The sequence below is a fragment of the Pelmatolapia mariae genome, linkage group LG10_11, assembly GCF_036321145.2.
Source record: "Pelmatolapia mariae isolate MD_Pm_ZW linkage group LG10_11, Pm_UMD_F_2, whole genome shotgun sequence".
NCBI classification, from domain to species: domain Eukaryota; kingdom Metazoa; phylum Chordata; class Actinopteri; order Cichliformes; family Cichlidae; genus Pelmatolapia; species Pelmatolapia mariae.
Window position 1 is genome coordinate 8,279,292 of NC_086236.1, and position 20,157 is coordinate 8,299,448.

The 20,157-nt window shown below is 38.8% G+C and overlaps 1 protein-coding gene across 5 annotated transcripts in view; it reads right to left on the bottom strand.

Moving 5' to 3' along the window:
- The window catches only part of cadm1a (cell adhesion molecule 1a), a 454,047-nt gene that overhangs the window by 39,030 nt on the left and 394,860 nt on the right, over window positions 1–20,157 (bottom strand). For 3 of the 5 annotated variants that reach the window (XM_063486068.1, XM_063486069.1, XM_063486070.1), the window contains one exon: window positions 14,145–14,237. The exons of the other annotated variants lie outside the window; for them this stretch is intronic. In XM_063486068.1, the coding sequence (XP_063342138.1) occupies window positions 14,145–14,237 (93 nt within the window). The remainder of the gene's footprint in view (window positions 1–14,144; window positions 14,238–20,157) is intronic. 5 annotated transcript variants of the gene reach the window in all.

The window sequence follows — 20,157 nt, forward strand, 5'->3', positions numbered from 1 at the left end:
TGCTATCAAGCATGACTACTTCACCATTTTGGTCAGCAGCACTGTAGCTCGAGAGGAAAAAACTTTATGGTTATTATCAAATTTGAACATTATCTGCATTATCCAACTTCGAAAAATGTGGTGGCATCATGGTAACTAATAGAATTTCACAGGAAAATTATATTTACAGTGTATATTATGCGTAGCTCTTGGTTAAGTAAATACAGACATTTCGCATGGCTTATTAAGTTCAGTTGATAGCTGGAGATTTATAATATTTCATCGACTTAAGCCATTGCAACTCAGTATTTGAGATCCATCAACTCAGTGCATTTAGCAACGCTGGCTGCTTTGATTAGGTTGCTTTTACATTAGACCAAGCCAATGTGTAACACAGAGACAAATCAGAGCCAAAGCTGGTGTAGCTTCAGTGCACACTGCAGACTGCTACACCCCACTGTATAATTGGTTAGACGAAAAACAAACAGTTCACTCTCATTTAAACTACCAGTTACATGTCTTTAACTATGTCAACTGCAGTGTGTTTTAAAAGGTTCAGTGTGTTACATTTGAGAAGATTTGTAGTCTTACTCATATAATATTTTAAGGTTTTGATTTCAGAATGTACCCCTAACCTCTTCTCTATGTCTAACATACTACATGTGGACCATTTGTAGAGAGCATCCTAAGACACTGTCCGTTTATAATATTCAATGAAATTATGTGCATTCTGTGTCTCACTTCGACTATAGAGGTCCGTCGCAGGTGTAGCCAATCAAAAGATAAGTTCTACTCCGTATCCGCTCTGCGAATGATCCGCATGTGAAGTGCTCGTGTGGAGGAAGTAACCCTACAATAAAGTTTTGGCCCTACTTGACTATGAAAAGCCGATTATTCTGAAGCAGGACAGTTTTGTTCACGTGTGTCACTTCCAATTCTTTGGTCTTTTCTCTCTGCAGGGACATGTGACAGGGCCTGTAAGGCGTTGATACAGATAGATGTTATTGCAAGTTAGAGATTTGTGCTCGGTGCTAATGTGCAGGGAACAATAGACCAATGCCACACCTCACCTCTGCTGCCAGAAGCTATGATACAGGGAGCAATTTCACAAGGTGAGACTATACGGAGTCCGTCTTAGAGTTACTGAAGTCTCAAAGGATCCGTTCTCCTTGAGTAGTTGAGACATGTCAGTGCTAAATAATGCCCTGGGCCAGGGATTAGACTGACAATGCATATTTGGTGAAGTTACAGCCCTTAAATGCCTTAGTATGAGCCACAGAAGTGACCAAAATAGTGCTTTTTTGCAGTTGGATGCTGTATATAGAGAAATTCTTTGAGCCAGATTAGTAAGGTAGACTGGTAAATGTGGACGTGCATTACCCAGCTATCTCATTTTGTGCCGCAAACAAACAAACGAAAGTGTAAAATCCCCACCCAATAAACTTGCTTGATCCTGATTACAGAATCCTGTCATACCAAAAGGATGCTGTATTAGTTCTGAAGTGACAATTAGGTTTACACCTTTATATGTTGACAGAATGACACTGCTTTCCACAGGAATTAGGAGGTATAAAACAATACCCCGGCGTAAATATGACAAGCAGGATCCTATTTCACTAATTGTGAGTGTTTGGGCAGCGGTATTTACAGTTGCACAATAGTTCTTTTGATATTGTCTGAGCTTCAAAATGATTGTTGACAAGTATTAGCAGACCTTAGAAAAGTCTTTCAGGAAGCAAGTCGTGCTACTTGGCAGTTATTTCAGGCTAACAAGGCCAAGCTCCTATCTGGATAATGGAAAGAGACAAGTACACGATCAGCAGTCACATTTGATCAAATTTGTTTTAAAAGTGGTGGCTGTGCTCAAAAATGAATTTGAAAATCTTTTCTGAATTGCAGGTAACTGTTGTGCTGTATGTGCACAAAGAGTCACCACATTGCGTCTGTATTTACGGCTCAGTCAGGAGCGTCTGCATTATCAGCAACAGCGTCTGTTCGTCTCACCAGAGCAGTGAACAAATATCACGCTTATCACATTATGTATAGTGTTGTAGGGGCAAAACCCCCTATAAACTTACACATTATATGCTCTGATATTTATGGTGTTTGAGTCACATTCACATGGAGATAGGTAAAAGTTTAAATAGCTTAGTGTGTGTAAGTATTATTGCAGGGTTTTTTTAAAATAAAAATGCAGTGCAAATCTCTCTGGAAATGCTGGCATCTCAAAATAGGCTCGAAGGAGGTCTGAAAAATGCTCATTTTAGGTAAAATGTCATACAGGTAGACAGCTGCAAAAATCTCTGGTAGTGGAAAATGTTGGTAATCTTAAGACATGGTTATTTCAGGGACCAGTGAGTTTATTTTATTTATTTTATTTAGCAAAAACAGGCGGCTGAGAAGAAGAGGACATAAGCTGATTCAAACTTTTTCCAGAATCAATCCGTTGCTGGTAAAGACTCAGGTTTAACTGCCTGATGCCTCGAACTCTGATCATCTCCTCTGGCTTCTGGAACACCTTTTTAGACTCCAGTAAGTATCACAGAAGCGTTTTTGCTGACTGTTGTTGAAGAAATTCAGAATCCAAATCCAGGCTCTGACACAGACAAGAAAGACAGCATAAATTAACCTACATATTTACTATGATAGTGAGTGCAGATGCATGTCTCCTAACAGCTGACTGTTGCATTCTTCCATCCAGCAACACATTTGACTCATGTGTCTCCCAGTTTGTCTCTTTTAAAGCCAACAGGGAGGACAGATTTGTCCTTCGGATCTTTTAAATGGCATATCTCAGCCTTACAGCGTCTCTCTCACAGCAGTCTATTTGGTAAATGTTCTACATGGCTGCAGCCCCCAGAAGCAGGGAGTAATTTTCTATTTAAGGTTTCTGTATTTATGGAGGTGACTACACCTGTTATGAACAGTTTCTTAACAATAAAACCAAATCAAATGTCACACTACGCTGACTTTTCATTTCTTTAAAAAATTTTTATGAGGACCAGAAGGTAGAGGCAGGTCTGCTGTACTATTATCTGCCTTATATTTTCCTAAAACAGAAAGCAACAAGGAGTTGTAGAATATGATCCCATTTTTTAATTGACTGGTGACATTTCATGAGTCTATGAGAGAGCACAGGGGGGGAAAGTATTTGTATAGTAGGAGGAAATAGGGAAATGACTGGTTCGACTATTTTCATTTTATACATTCCAATATAATAGCAACAGCAGGAGATCAGAGCACATCTTCCTATGAAGGGTTAGATCAAAAGATGATAATAGCCTCTTTTCAAAACATCTCTGCCACCGGAGAAGAGATTTATGCACTGGTGTTCACTGGCATCCAAATGTAAAATGAAGCCTGTGTCGCTGCAAGCCTCAGTCAACAGAAAGGCAGCCTGACCTGCTAACCCTCATTACACTGTGGGTGGCAACCATGTGGGACCATTCAGTATGTCTGCTGCAGAGTGATTGCCTGTACATTTTTGAGCAGCCTCTCTTTCGAGCAGCCCTCTTTCACCATCTCTAGCTTCAGGTCAACTGAGACATCGGCAGTGTCCTCGCTGACATTCAGAGACATGATGAGGACATGGCTTCATGACTAGTTGTCATGATTCCCACAAGCCCTTTGGTGACTTACTGTGACACGAAATCCAGCTCAACATGCAGAGATAACTGCGTGCCAATCATAATTATATTGGTAGAAATGCATTAGGGGGAACCCTGCAGTACAGAAAAATGCCAACATGCTGCTGGGTGTCCCCGCTGGCTGTTAGATTACTTTTTTGTTGGATCCACTGACCTGGCTTCTCTACTCTGGCTTTAGTTTGTGATTTCCTATATTTCCCAGACTTTTGCCGTCCCCCGTGGAGCGCTGCTGATAGAGAAACTTGTATCTCTTTCTTTTCAACAAAAGATTTTGCTCTGTAATAACAACTGAATGCTGGAGAACAACGGAAAATCCAGGAGGAAATTCTTTTCAAAGTCAGTTTGAGGTGCAATAGTATTATAGTGATCTTTATCATTTATTGTTTTAAGTTTCTGGTCACTTGTTTATTTTCTTCTTGGAACAGACACAAATTTCACCCAGTAGTGAAAGTGCATTACAATAAATGTTTTTAGGGATAAGTCTTTCTCACCTTTCTCACTCACTATGTGTTAACAGACCTCTCTGCATTGAATCACACTTGTTATTAATCTCTGGCTCTCTTCCACAGCATGTCTTTATCCTGTCTTCCTTCTCTCACCCCAACCGGTTGCAGCAGATGGCCCCGCCCCTCCCTGAGCCTGGTTCTGCCGGCGGTTTCTTCCTGTTAAAAGGGAGTTTTTCCTTCCCACTGTCGCCAAAGTGCTTGCTCATAGGGGGTCACATGATTGTTGGGTTTTTCTCTGTATGCATTATTGTAGGGTCTACCTTACAATATAAAGCGCCTTGAGGCGACTGTTGTTGTGATTTGGCGCTATATAAATAAAACTGAATTGAATTGAATTGATAAATGGAACAAACACCATGACATTTTGCACACATTGGTAATTAAGTTGTTAGTGATTCACATACACTGCCACGAAATTTTACACATATACGTCTACAATACAATTAATTGAAATAACTGTGGAGAAACCCTGTAGCACCATCAACCTTGATTATGGTCAATTTTAAAGCTGTTAAAGACCATAAATATTATTATTAATATTTTTACTGCTATCATGTTAGCGCGGTGTGCCTCACAAAGACATTACCATTGCTGTAAACTACAGACTGGTTAAATGTTTATTGTGCTTTTGCTTACTACAAATTACATTTTAGCATGTTAAGATATTAAATTAAAACGTTACCTATGACGAACTTCAAAAATAGGCTATAATTATATAGATATTTAATGTTAACTATTTACTGCTAGCATGTTACCATGCTATATCTCAGCCAGAGTAAGTACGCTAGAAAATATAAGCTATCATTATTTATTATTATTGTACAATGTTGAGAAAGTTATATCAAACTACCACTGAAAATTGTAGAAAAGAAAAATCAAACAACTAATTGTTATTTCTACTGATTAATTCAAATTTGGATTTTTTTTTAATGTGGCACAGTAAAGAGAGAATAAGAGAACAGCCCAACAATCATGATCCCCTAGGAGCAAGCATTAGGCAAAAGTGTTGAGGAAGAACTCCCTTTTAACAGGAAGAAACCTCTGGCATACCGAGAGCAGTCATTTGCCACAACCAGTTTGGGGCAAGAGGAAAGAGAAGGCTTGAATTCTAGCATGATATAGGCTATACAGACAGTAAGTAGTTTCCAGGTCTGAAAAGTGAGGTTAATGTTCGAATGCCTTAAACCTGCTTTTTGTTTGAAATGGCAACTGGGGGCATTGCCTGTAGTTTGAACCACGACTTCCTGTCCTTTAGTCTCTGGAAAATGCCAGTCTGACCTGTCCTCAGTAAAGGCTTCTCGTGAGTTTATGGGATCAATTTTTAGGTAAGAACCAGTTCATTTACCATTTAAGTTTAGTCTCGCTGCAGTGGCTTATCCTCCATTCTCCATTACCCTCTTCTGTCACACTAACCCTCCTTCACTACATCCGTTAATCTTCTCTAAGTAAGTTTATTTTGTAAATTATGGTCATTCCAAGTTTTACAAAGCATGATGATTCAGGATACGCTCTATTGCTAAAAACAAGTGATTGACTGGCCATTCAGTTAGATCTGCCCCTCTCTTGACATCTCGTTTCACATACTTATGTCCATGTACTGTATGTCATAGCACAGCTATAGGTTCAGGATTAAAAAACCCAGGTGCTTTGATCCAATAGCATTAGACAAAAACCACTAATTCAATAATAGAAATACAGGATTCATTGACATAATTCGTGCATTTATTTTAGGAGCTGTAATATGAAAGGTTGCAAAACTGTGTTTGCTGGTGATACTTTTCAGATATTGTGGCAACCTGATTACCTCCTGGCCCTGCTTTACAACTTTCATCTCCTCGTGGTCACTATAAAATGCAGTAATACCTCTAAAAGACAATATACTCTCACATTAAGAAGCTATGTTGGGCTCCTGACTGCTGTTTTCAATGATACTGAGCACTATAATTCCACTGAGGCGCTCTAATGTCACATGACGTCAATTATTGTGTTGCTATTGACCTTAATCAAATTAGTTATAGCTGGCTGGCTCCAATTTGAAAATGGATAGGAACTTAAACTGAACAAAGTGGTAACAATACCACACATTAGTATGTGACAGTGCATTACTATGTAAGGATGTGTTAGTGGTTAGAATAGAAGGTGGAGGCACATCTAAATTCATAAAATTCCTAAGTCACTTCACCAGATGGTGTTTATGTATTTTAAGACCCTGACAAATGTAATGAATGTTTGTTTCCTTTCCCTCCCCGCGCCGGTTTTGTTGTATGTTCTGTTTATAGTGTGGGTTAAATGAATTGGTTGTCAGCGCTGTTTACGGTCTTTCATCAATTAAAAATAATGCTACCCTGCCGCCTGATTGTTTTATTTGCAGTAGGTACACATTTATTATGCATTTTTTTTCATTCCCGGCTTAGGAACAATTATTCATTTGTTGCTGTATCGAATTAGGCAAAGATTAGCCGTAGTTTGTTGATGGGAGACATCATAATGTTGAATAAAGCAGCACATTTGTGGTTTTAAGGTCAGTTTCTCCTCTCTCTTGGCCGTGACTATTATTATGAACCTAATGCACCCGAGGAAAGTGTGCTGCTCAGAAAGTTGCTTTCAAGGAAAAGCTTTCTTCTACCCTGACACTGACAATAAGAAGAATACAACTAGCTAAGCATTAGAGAAAATAAGTTAGGTTACTGAAAAAGAAGAAGCAGTTCCTGAAAAGGGTTTAATAAGTATAAAAAATGACATGTGACTGTAAGTGGAAATTACTACTATATCCTAATTGCAGGAGTTGGTCAGCGAGATATCTCCATTTAGAAATTTATTTAGTGGTGAAAACAGTAATTTAGTCATTTTCCCATGTCACTTTCTAAACCCTGCCAAGCACTTAAAAGCCATGTGGTGGGACTCTAACAGATTTTTTTAAAGTTCTCTTTTCTGTCCTTCTAATGGGAAATTGCTAAAAAAAAAAAAAAAAAAAAAAAAAAAATCCAATCCCACTCTGATAGATTCATTTGGCAGTGGGTCTCTGATCTGTGCGGCACACTGTGGGTAAATGAAATCAACTGGCAGAGCGTATTATAGCCATATGAGTCTGCTGCCTTCAATCTATATACACAGTAATAATGGAATGCCCCTGATAGTTGAAAGCAAAGAGAGGACATCTGGCAGAAACTATAAGTGGGTTGTTTCAACCTGAAAATATTGGCCCTGCCGACGTGAGGTTGGCTTTATCAGGTGAAGCCCACGCATCTCAACGTAAGTTCTGCTCACCGGGGACTGAAATAACTTGCCAATATACTGTACAGAGATTTTTTTGTTGTTTTTTTTTTTTACTGCAGAGACAGTCAATGATCATAATTCTTTTTCAGTGAGAGTCTGTTTAGGGTATGATTTTCTCCAGACATTCTTTTCTTCTTATTAAGAGGTGGCATTAAAGTGGAAGGCAAAATGAGAACTAGAATCATATACACACCCATAAATACCCAACATGATGCGATCACAGCTGAGCCTGCTTTTGTTAAGAGTCTGAGGTAACAGTGAAAGCTCCCTTTGTTCTCTCTCGTAGATGCACCTGCACCATAAATGTTATATTTATTTATATATAGTATAAAAACTGTATACATTTTTCATAATAAGCATGCATAACCTTTCTTAATTTTATAGTTTAATACATTCACTTTCTCTTAGGCTGCCTTCCATGATCCACTGAGTGTTTCTTCTTCACTCACCTCTTTTCACTCTGTATTAGCCCTTTTCCAGCCTGTTCCTACTCCCGTCAGCTCGACTCAGTTTTAGAGTTTTCAGAAGGTGGTTGTAACCTGTCCCGTGTACTTTTTTTACTACCTAGTTGGCCAGGTTTCCAAGCCATCTGAGTCAGTCCGAAAGTGTAACATCACCAGACTGCATGCCACCGATTGGCCAGTCAGCGGCATCACTTGATGGCTCATGAGAGTGACTCCTTGAAAATCAAAATCGCAATTTTTGAAGCCCAACATTGTGGCCCATGGACTGAGCAGCGGGTATACAATCGCCTCGACATCCTCCCTTGTTGTGATGCACTTGTGTTGCATACAAATGACGTCAGTAGCTTTCTGTTGCGTTGCCATAATGACCCCAAACCGCGTATGTGGTACTCAGTTGTAATGGAAAATGACCGAAACCGAAACAACCAAAAGTAGACTTGAGTTTAGCCAAGCAGGTATTTTGTGTTTATACATCACTTTACATTTAATCATTGGTTATTACTAATCTTTGGCTCAGTGTGTCTTTTCTCCCTCCAATCACCCCCGAATCATTAAGATGACTTCCCCTCCCTGAACCTGGTTCTGCCGAATGTTTCTGCCTGTCAAAGGCAGTCGCCAAAGTGCCTGCTCACATCGGGCGTCATCTGACTAGTGAAAATAAATTGGAATTGAATTATAAAAATCTTACCCAGCATATTGACTATTTTGAAAATTGTTGTATTTTCTCCAAGATGAAAAATGAAATGCATTTTGCTGTTTAATAAATTTATAGTTATCAAAGAGTTAGACTTAAGTTTAATATAACTTTGATCTTGACTGTGTGGTTTTGCCAATCAATATCATATCTCTCAATAATTTCTTATTCAAGAAGACAAGACACAAAAAAAATCAGGCAATCAAACTGGTTGTCAACATGCAAACAGTCAATGAAAAAACAAACAAACCCCAAACCCTTAAATGATCCCAGTGGAACAAAAGCAGATATTTGATGTTTCCTTATTACCCTTCCTTGTATTGAGTAAGTTCACCTGGAGATCAATAAGTGACCTGATTTAAAGCAAAACGATTGCAATAAGCATTATGTAGTCCATGCAATCACCACACAGGTTGCTGTCAGACGAATCACCAAAATGTCCCCACTGTGACGTTTGTATGTTCTTCCCATTTCTGCCGGGCTTCTCCGATTTCTTCCCGCACATGCACCCAAGGTCAGTAATGGGAATAACGGGGTTACAAGTAACGGCATTACTAATGGCGTTACTTTTTTCAGTAACGAGTAATCTAACTAATTACTATTCCTATTGTTACAATGCCGTTACCATTACTAACAAGAAAATGCGGTCGCGTTACTATTTTTCAACAAACAGACGGTTGAAGCTGTCTTCAGCTTACTGCATCTTATATCAGTTGCACGGAAGAAGCTGTAAGTAATCTGGACGCTACAGCTTTAAGCAGCTGCGCGCGCTCCCGCGGACGGCAAACACTTTCTGGTAGATGATCACTTTTTGGCACAACACCTGGAGCTATGGGGGCAAAACAATTGCATGAGTGCTGCTGTTTGACTGAGGAAGAATAAAGTAGTCGTGGTAAGCAAATCACATGACCACTTTAAGATGACAAAGCAACAAGGTGATATATACCAGTTTTTAAATTGTGTTGATAGGCCACGTAACACCAGAGTCATGATAAACAATATATACGCGTGTTTTTCCTCAATAGTTTCGTCACGTTTACTGTCTAAGGACAGCGCTAGCAAGCACTCTCTGCTTATGAGCAAAAAAACAAAAAACAAAACAAAACAAAAAACAGCCCTTTTGTGTTGGTGGAAAAATGCACCATGTCGACCAATAAAAAAATGATATGGCAACATGACATTTGGTTGTTTAGGAAGAGGGGGAAGTTTTAGGAATGACGGGGAGAGAGAGAGAGAGACAGCAGAAAAAGAAAGAGAGCGAGTTTTGAGTTGTGAGAGATTTGTGACGTTTAGCGTGTTTGGAGTGTGTAGTTAATGTGTTGTCTTGTGTAGTTAGTGTGTAGTGTTGTGGATAGTTTTGTGTTGTGTGTCAGAACAATAAGGTGACTGCTGTCTCCAGGTAGAAACAGGAGTGATACACCTGCTGCTGTCAGACCTGCAGGTATCAGGCTGTGATGTTCTCCTTTATAGTGGACAGAAATTATTTTTTTGGAGTGGCACAAATAATTTGTGTGGCATCTTATTGAATGCAGAACAGCTGATTGTTCTGTAAATAGTTTGAAATGGTTATTTAAAAAAGGGGTAAAAGGTAAATGGCTGCAAATAACTTTATTGTTTGCAAAACGTGTGCATATGATTTTAAAATTTAAAATTTATATTTGCATTTGAAGTTATGAAATATGATTCATTAAACATGTTTGTGGTTGTTACAGTAAAAAATATAATTTTTTCTACTCGGATTTTATGTTTTTTGTCTGATTTTAGATCAATTGTGTTAATACAGTATGTCAAAATGAAAACACAACTGTAAATTCAGACACATGAGGTTGTGCTGAAAAGGATGATACCAAACAAGGCAAAGTAAATAGTTTTTTAAGGTAAAATGTAGAGGTAAAATCAAAAGTAGTTAAAATGGCCAATTATACCCTGGACACCAGAGGGTTAAACATGTTTTTTAAAGTAACGCAATAGTTACTTTTCATGTAATTAATTACTTTTAGAATCTTGTAACTCAGTTACTTTTTTGAAGAAGTAACTAGTAACTATAATTTATGACTTTTTCAAAGTAACTTGCCCAACACTGCCCAAGGTTAACTGGTGACTTTAAATAGACCATAGGTGTGAATATGAGGGTGAAAGGTCTGGTTTATCCCTGCAAAAGCACAGAAGCCTATCCAGAGTGTACCATGACTCTTCCCCACAGCTGGGAGACAGCTGGGACTGGCTTCAGCCCTACTGTGATTCCTCCTTGCCATTGGGAGACTTCTAATCAGTCACAAATTCACGAGATGTCCCTTAACATACAGCCACAGTCTTTACAAATTACCATCAGTGGCATGAGCTCTAAAGTCAGCATCACAGAGTTAGTGATGTTCTTCAAGATGCTCGTTTTGAAGAAACAAGAAAGCATGGCTACATCCAGCTGTCGTTTTAGCATGACTGATCCGAACTGAGCAAAGATGCAATTAAGGGCCTGGGTTACTACTTTTTTTTAATTCACTGACTAATTTGCTCATTTTGTGCAAGCAGTGGTTGCAAAATATTTTTTTACGGTTCTTATTATTTACCTTTAAAGTAAATCTATTATTCACAGCAGGAGCATAATTATTTTGCAAAGCAGCACAGATCTCACTTTGAATCAGTCAGGACTGCTATAATCAGAACAGGCCAGAGCAGACTCCACACTCCTTGATCTGAGGCAAAGGAGCTATCAATCAGCCTGCATAGATAGGTATTCTCTTTAATCCAATCAGATGGCATAATCAAGCACAATGCCTGTGATTTCTGCCAGCCTTGTGAGATTTGTTCCAATTGAGCGGTCTGTCAGAGAGGCTTTGATTGCATTTGGAGCTCAGGCTGATTTCTGAGACGAGGCATAAAGTGATGTTTTCTATCTGCACCCTTTGGAGATTTATAGTCACAATAGCCTCGAGTTCTGCTGTTGAAAGAGCGAGATAAAATTTGCTTATTTCAAAAGGGTCTAATTTTCAACTGCTCATGTTCTAGTTATTGTTCACCCCTAGTGTTCGCCTTTTTCCACAACCCACCTAGTGTATGATCTATAATTGACTTTCTGAATGAGAGATGAGTTTCAAATAAAGGGCGACTCGTGTGTCTGTAGTGAGTAAATACTACAGAACCATCAAATTCACAGAATTGTCATAGTAATCTCACTATTTATGTACCATTATTCACAGCTTCATGCCATAGTGAAGTGTCACGTTACTGTGATCTGGTGCAAAGTACAGTGGTGCAGCAGTCTAATTTGAAAAATGAACTCTTTTCCAACATGTTTTTATGCACCTGGCTTTTCTTTTGAAATTGCTGAGAACGATTTGGGAACAACAAGCAGCGACGACCACCTGGTTACTTCCACTGATAACAAAACAACATGAGGTACTAAACCTTGGCCTACTATTTGTCCTTTGAACATCAAAACTCATCTTCACCCACTCACTTGCACACATACTTAGAAAGTAAAAATATAGCTGAAGTTGTCCAAATTCTGCTAGTTTTTTATTTAATGTTTCCAGGTTAATCAGCCTTTCAAAGAGCTTTTGTGCATTTTATTTGTGTATATGAATTGTAATTTGCCATGTTAATGCCTCAGATTGCAACCCTACCATTTCTAGGCTGCAATTGCTAAGAATAAATTGTTTAATGGCAGAGAAAGATTTAAAATGGCACAATCAGATGCACTTTTTTAAATGGCACCAGAAAATTACAAGGCAACAGAAGCCACATTGTGATGTTCTATTTTATGTATTTGCTTTTTTGCAGATGGGAATAAAATTGTGGGCAATATTCTTTCTTTTGTATAAATGGGATTGCAACATATCAACTTGATGCTTTTGTATTACAACGAAGTGTAGTCTGCGGTGGTCTCATCCTGACTAAAGCTCTCAGAAAGACAGTATATTAATACTGTATTTTCAAAATGTGGCTCTAAAAACAACATCTGCTTATTTCTTTCGCGAGCCCCCTGCAACTCACTTTCTTCATCGGTGAATAGAAGCTCCAGGCAAGCTAGTGTAGCTTCTGTTTCGGCCATGGCGCAGATATTTTTTGAAGCTCACTACTATTACTAGGTCTACAGTATTGTTTGGCGTCTCTGTGTTTCTGGTATAACTACACATAGACAAAAGTAAAAACGCACTTGGTTGCCAGCTAACGTGACGGCATCTTAAGATATTACGCATAATTCAACTTTTGCCAGTATAAATTTGTGTTGTTGTAAAACTGAAATAATAAAATGCTTTTATAAGGTGATATCGGAGCATAAATCCTAAAATGGGTCGCTTTAGTCTATTGATAGGTCGTTGCTAGGCAACATGATGATGATAATATTTGGTATAAAAAGGAACCTTCAGGGGCCTAAGATGTATCTATGTGCCAAGTTTGGTTGTTCAACTCCTGATCATCTCGGGAAAAATGGGTCATGTTAGCACATTGCTACACGGTTGTGTCATGGTCCCTGGGATTTGGAGCCTTGGTTTCAAGTTTTCTATTAGTTCTTTATTGTTAGTAGTTTTGTGATTTATGTTCAACTTTTGGTCCCTCTGAAATTTAGTATTATGATTTATTTAGTGTATATGGTGTTATTTATTATTTCCTTTCCAGTGGCCTGTTTGCATTTTACTTATTATTTGATGTTCATTATTTTAGGTTTTCCTTGGGCTGGGCTTCTGTATAGGTGTAGGGTGTGTGCAGGGTTATAATTTTTTCTGGTTTAATTGCTAGCTCTGTTCTTTGAGTCTTCTGTTCTTAGTTTGGTTACATTCAGGTTATCCTTTAGTAAGTTCCTGTATTATGGATTAGCATTAAATGCTCATTTTGCTTCCCATGCTCTGCATTTGGATCGACAACAAATAGCTTTCACAGCCGAGTTATGATGGGTTGCCATCCAACATGAAGATGTCATAATATCTGATGCAAATAAGAACATTCCCAAGATGTCCCTGTATGCCAAGTTTGGCTTATTTAACTCCTGATTGGTTCGGCAAAATTGGTTAATTTTAGCTCCCTGCTAGTTGGTTGCTAGGCAACACAATGTCACCATAAAGTCTGACATAGATAAGAACTTTTGGGGGCCTAGGATGTGCCTGTGTGCCATGTTTGGCTTATTTAACTCCTGATTGGTTTGGCAAAATTGGTTAATTTTAGCTCACTGCTAGTTGGTTGCTAGGCAACATGATGTCATCATAAAGTCTGACATAGATAGGAACCTATGTGCCTAGTTTGATTGCTCAACTCCTTATCATATAAGAGGAGCCGACAGCCAAGAAACAAGCAAGATTAACATCCTAATACAACATTTTGTTTGAGGATTGTGCATACCTGTTGCAGCCTCAGACTCATTAGTTTTAGCTGTTAAATGACGGCTTCAGTGTATAACTTGGTAAAAGACAAAAACATCATGACTAAATAAAGCTGCCACTGGAATAAAAATGGGAATACACAGGGAAAGATCCAGTGCACTGGGAGCAAGGCAGCATGCATGCACATGAGCGCACACACAGACACTCACACAATCATAAGCACACAGAGATAAACAGGTTGCGTGAAGGTGATACTGTACCTTGATTTATTTCGGGGTAGGAGATGGTGGTGGTGATGATGGTGGTGGTGGTGGTGGTGGCTGTGGTGGATTTAGGGGTAGTGGTGGGAGCATCTGGATGAGGGGACAAATACATGACAAACAAAAGCGGGGAAACAAATAAGTATAAAAGCCATGAAGATAAAATAAAGTCACTGTGAACAGTACTGATACTATCTCGGGCCAGCAGCTCTTTGTGTGCCACCGTGTGTGGGTGATTTAAAGGTCTGCGGCAGACTTTCTGATAAATTAGCTGGATCGCAGTGCATTAAATATGTTGACACAATGATGATACTTCAACAGATCATCTCGTCCCACCCGAATGAGATGATCAAAGATCTTGTTGGGAACTCTTCTCTTTTATGTCTATTCACAGGCATTACACCATGACATGAAAGATAGCAAGCACATGTTTGTTAGAAGTGATTAAATGTCTAATGAGTAACAAGTGCTGGGGTTGTACTTATGCTGTCATTGTTATGCAGTGAGGAGTTTTGACAAATAAATATGCCTGTGCATTCTTAATTTCTCAGAGGAGAAGAGCACAAAGTTGGTGATGATACTAGCCCAAAACAAAAAAAGCAAAAGATTGATGCAGAAATTCAAACGATAAATGACACGGCACAAAAACAGAAGGAGGGGATTAACAACACACACATATAAAACAAATGAAAGGCATCAAGCAGGGCCGTTGAGAACACAGATTCTGACCACAGACCATTTTTCCTCCCACAGCTTTTTCCCTTTTACTTCATTAGCTGGGTTAGACTCCCCACACTGACAATGACCAGGGGGAGATATCAAAGTGACATTTTCCCTGTTGGAGTGGCAGGGCTGCACTGATATGAAGCCACTGGGATTGCTGCTTGGTTAGAGACCTCCCATGCTGCTCTGATTGCCTAGCAATGGGCTGAAAAACCTGTTGGGGTTATTAAAAGGTGCTGAAAAAACAAGTAATTTGTGGCTGTTGATAAGGAGGGAGGCTGGTCTACACTTTAATGAAGTATTGGGTTATAAGAATGATTGGAAAGAAATGTTTATGGACAGAGGAGGAAGGAGAGGAAAGTTAAGCAGACAAAGGTGAAGGAGACAGAAGAAGGGTCGGCCTAACGGTTGCACGGACTGTATAGTGCTATTTTTTACCTTTAATTGATAGCACATGTATGCTGCTATAATTATATTTACTGAAATGAATTTTCATAAACTATTTTTAAAAAGTAAGCTCGTGTTTATCTTTGGCAAACTTCTGCGCTTGATATGTTCCTACATAGAGATCCTACTACAACTGAAACCTGTGTAAAACAAGTACACTTTCTTACTCTTTATTAGTTTACTTTTAATTTGCTCTAAATAATAGCACACTGTTGCAACTGGTAACTGGGACAGAGTTGTGTACTAGATACATGACAGGAAACTGAATACTGAAAAATAGACTGACCAGTTTTTTTTTTTTAAATTCTTGTCAAAGCTACTCACGATAATACACCAACATACAGAAGTGTGTAAAAGTCTCGAGCCAACGCTTGTTTTTTTATATTTTGAAGAACGGAAGAAAGCTTGAAGGCACAAGCAGAGTTTGTGCAAGTCGAACCACTTTGAGAGTTAATATTTGCTATGACCGCCTTTATTCTTCAACACAGCCTCAAGTCTCTTAGGGAAACTTTGTCATTTCTTTCAGTAGTCTTTAGGAATAGTTCTCCTGGCTTCTAGAGGGACATTCAAAGCTCTTCACTGGATGTTGGCTGCCTTTTGCTCTGTTCTCTGTGCAGATGATCCTAAACTGTTTCAATCATTTTTGGGGACCACATAGTGTCCCGTCGACTGCTTACTGTCCCATTGTTTGTTTTTTAACCAGGAATTCATTAACTGCATTGGCTAGTGTTTTGGATCATTGTCATGCCAATCAGATGCTTTGAAGATGATGCTACACTGATACATTGATTTAACAAAAAGAAAAATCCAATTTAGAATCAGCTCTCCATAAGACCTGTTGCCACCGACTTTCAGTCCAGTTTTTGTGAAATTTGGCATACCTCAGCCTTTTCTCTCCAGTTCCCTTCCTTAATAATGGCTTGGTAACACCCAACCTTCCATTGAGACCACTTCTAATGAGGCTTCGGTGAACAGCTGACAGATCAACTGAAGGACAAGATCCATCTCTCAGGTCTTTACGTATTTTCTTTTTCTTTTTCTTAAGGACACAGCTTTTAGATACTGTTCATCTGCTAAAGATGGTGTTTTAGGTCTGATACCTCTTCGCTATGACAATATGAGAAATTTTCTGCCACTAAGTCTTTGCAAATCATCTTGCTGGGGCACAAATATTATTTTATGCCCTTCAAACTGTGGTATCATTGCCATTTTTCATAGATTAAACGAAGCCAATGGGAACAGCTCATGTTTTTTTTTTGGTTTTTGTTTTTTCTACAACAGTACAACAAGTAACAAAGTGTCTAAATTGGTTCTTTGCTAAATTATCTGTTATATGTAGACTAAACACTTGCTCATTCCTTGAGTTTGGTGCCTGTTTTAATACTTGCATGAGTCAGAGGGCAGTGCAAAGCAAAAGACCTTCAGAAATCTGTGCTTAAGATCACTTTAAAAATGACAAAAAAGTGTGGCCCCGTTAATGCAAAATATAAAGGAGGGGCGGCTCAAGACTTTTGCACTCTAATGTATATGTCGTGTACAGATAACACAAAGAAGCAGAAGAGGTCATTTTCCATACACAGAATGTAATAATTTGTCCATTTATTGAGTTTTCTGTATTTTTATGGAAATAGTTTCAAAAAAGTGTTGACTTGTATTTGTATTTTAAAAAGCCACATACAGTAGGCAAAAGGTACACTGTATTAAAAAGTTGCATTAGGGTTTACACCATGGTAACTTTCCAGCTGAGTAAATCACATTTGCAGAACTGAATGTTCAAAGTCTAATGTTTGATCTCATATATTTTTTACTATGAAATAAGCCTAAATTAAAAAGCTTAGATTCCACAGATACATTAAAATGATAGTAAACATTGCCCTGCTGTTTCTGATGTCTTCCGTAAGGGTAGAGAGGTTGTTTATTATATAAAAGGAATCCTCCCTGAGGGCAGAAGCTGTTCGTAGCAAGTTCATAAAAATCACAGTTGTTGGTTTCAAAAGTATCTGTTTTATGCACTCAATTAAAAGTGAATCAAGCATTTCAAATACAAAGCAGCCCCTCAGAACTCTTCCTGAAGCAAAATTGACAATTCAAATTGAGGCCTCCAGGTAATCGGGATTAGCATTGGAACTCTATTGATGTACGTTAGAGTTTTAATCTATCCACAATTCTGTTATTTAAAGACAACCTTGACAATACAAAAGACTGTACAGACCAATGAGCAGACAAAGGGAGAGAGAGAAATGATCCACTGGGAAGTCGGCTGGCATGCAAAGCTTGAACTGATGAGTTTCACACATGCTTGAGAGCCAACAAACTCCAGCTCGGGGGTGGTGCTGTCTAATTGGTTTTATCCCATCATGAACTGTGAGGGTCCAGCAGATGTTTGGGATCATCAGTGTCAACAACTCATTAAAAACTTAGCATTACAAAAAAGATTCAAAGGAACACTGGCGAGACTGCCTGAACGTACACTACATCTCTCCTTATTGGTGGCTAGCTGGTGCAATGTATCAAAGAATGCTGGAGCTCATTGACTTTCAAATGTGACAGGCTGAATGTGTTTTTCCTCCCGCTGAGTCACCGGGCCTTGTTTACTGATGAGGCTTATGAATCAGTGTTTCTGGTTTGAACGAAAGGAGCAGGACTGCAGGAAGCCCTGAGACACAGCCTGACAGGAATCATTCCTGCTAAAGCCAGTGAGTTAAAGAACTCTGTGTGAGCACCAGATGAGACAGGAACCCTATATTTGCACAATAACATCACCAACCAATAAGAAATTGGGGGAAAGAAATAGCTGCAGCAAAGACTGATTGATAGTAGACAGCAAAGCTATTTAAATTTGCAATGGTTTTAATAAAACAACAATACTGTTTTTTACATAATGAGAATGGTTTGATTTAATTTTGTACCACCATTCATGTAGACTTATTGTATTTAACACTGGAATATTTGTAATTTCTAACCTTTTTTTTGCAGATGAGCTTAACTATCCCTTTACTGACATCACACGCTATGTTCCAGATTAGTTAATTAATAATTAAAATGTATTAAACTAATCTTTCCCAAGTAAATGAACTGGTTCCTATATGGCATTTTTCTACTCTACCTCAACTCTAAGTACTTTATACAACATGCCTTACTCACCCATTTATACAAGTGCTTTTTACTTTAATATACTTAAGCACTTTGTAGCTAACATTCACACTCAACAGAAAGCACCGTTAGGATCTTGCACAAGGATATATACCAAGCGGACTAGAGCAGCCAGGGATCGAACCACCAACCTTCCAATTAGTAGAGCCCTGTCCTGTACCTCCTGAGCCAGAAGGTACAGGCAAGCACCCTGGCTGTGGTAAATCACTGGCTAGTTCATAGCACACTGCACTGCTGTCTATTTATTTCCATTTATCTGGGTCTGGGTCCCAGGGACAGCAGTCTAAATCCCCAGACCCTCCCTTTTCCTTTCCTCCTGTAGCTCATCTGTGGGAACACCAATTTGTTCCCAAGATAGACATCAAATTGTAATCTCTCCAGCTCGTCCTGGGTCCTGCTTTTGGGCCTCCTCCTGGTAGGAAATGCCTGAAACATCTCACCTACGAGGCACATGAGTCAAATGCCCGAACTACCTGAGCTGGTTCCTTTAGATGTGGAGGAGTAGAAGTTCTACTCCGTCTCCTCAGAGGAACCTCATTTTCACCACTTGCATCGGTGATCTCATTCTTTCGGTTACTACTCAGAGTTTTTGGCCATAGGTGAGAGCGGGAATGTAGATCAACAGGTAAAACGTTAATATTTTCCAAACTAAATTCAGAAATTTCTAGCCTAATTCTAGCAGCTAAACAACATTGTAGATGGGGCTTTGTGTGATGCTGTCTCTAATTACTTGCATTCTTTTGCCTCTGTTTTTCTAAAACACTGCACAAATGCATCACTGATTTGTTGTTTTCTTAGGTAATCCAGTTATGCCCTTTCCTTTTTTCGTCTGTTCTTGGAAGCCCTCTTCAGGAACTGGTCTTGGTTCAACTGTTAAATTGTCTTTTTTTCAGATTCCAAAGTTGTAAATGTGTATAAAAAAATCAGCCTATTGCGTGTCTTTGAACTGTAAAGTTTGATTTCTATTTCCACGGAGAAATTATAAAATATATAAAAAGTAACTAATATAGCAACAACACAATTCTTGAAAGTATGCTGTTGTTGAGTCCAGTGTACAACCTATTCAGAATTGAGATTCTTTCTTTCAGAGACAAAAAGTGAAAACGCTGCTCTCTAATTTGAGAATATGAACAAACACGCACAAATATACTTTGATATTCATTAATGTAATGGGCACCTGACAGGACCTGACAGCCACTTCCATGTGAAATTGTGTGTAATTGTAACTTAACAGTGAAAGCCACTATGACACAATCCATCTTGCCTGTGGTGATACATTTTAAAGAAACATCTAAAATATTGCCTCTCATATATCTTGTTACGTCTTAATAACAGACAGAAGGGATTTAAAAGATAAAGTCCATGCAAATTTGTTTTGGAAGTGATGAATTACTTTTCCTCCTCAGAACATTTTACATCTGCAATTTCACTTCCACTCAAGTGCAATTTAAGCAACTAAGAGCACAGGCAGCTTGAACGGGGTGTTTTGGGACACTCTTCAAGGCGTGTTGGATGCGACTCTAAGAGATAACAGTGATTTGTGGGGAAAAACTGCCATGCAATTTGAAGGAGAAGAAGTGTAAAGCAAGTAGAAGGATGACTGAGAGCAACAGGGTCACTAAACATGCTGCTAGTGTGCAATAAAATCCAGTGCTGGTGAAGGAGCAGAGAAGAAGAGAACTCAGTTATT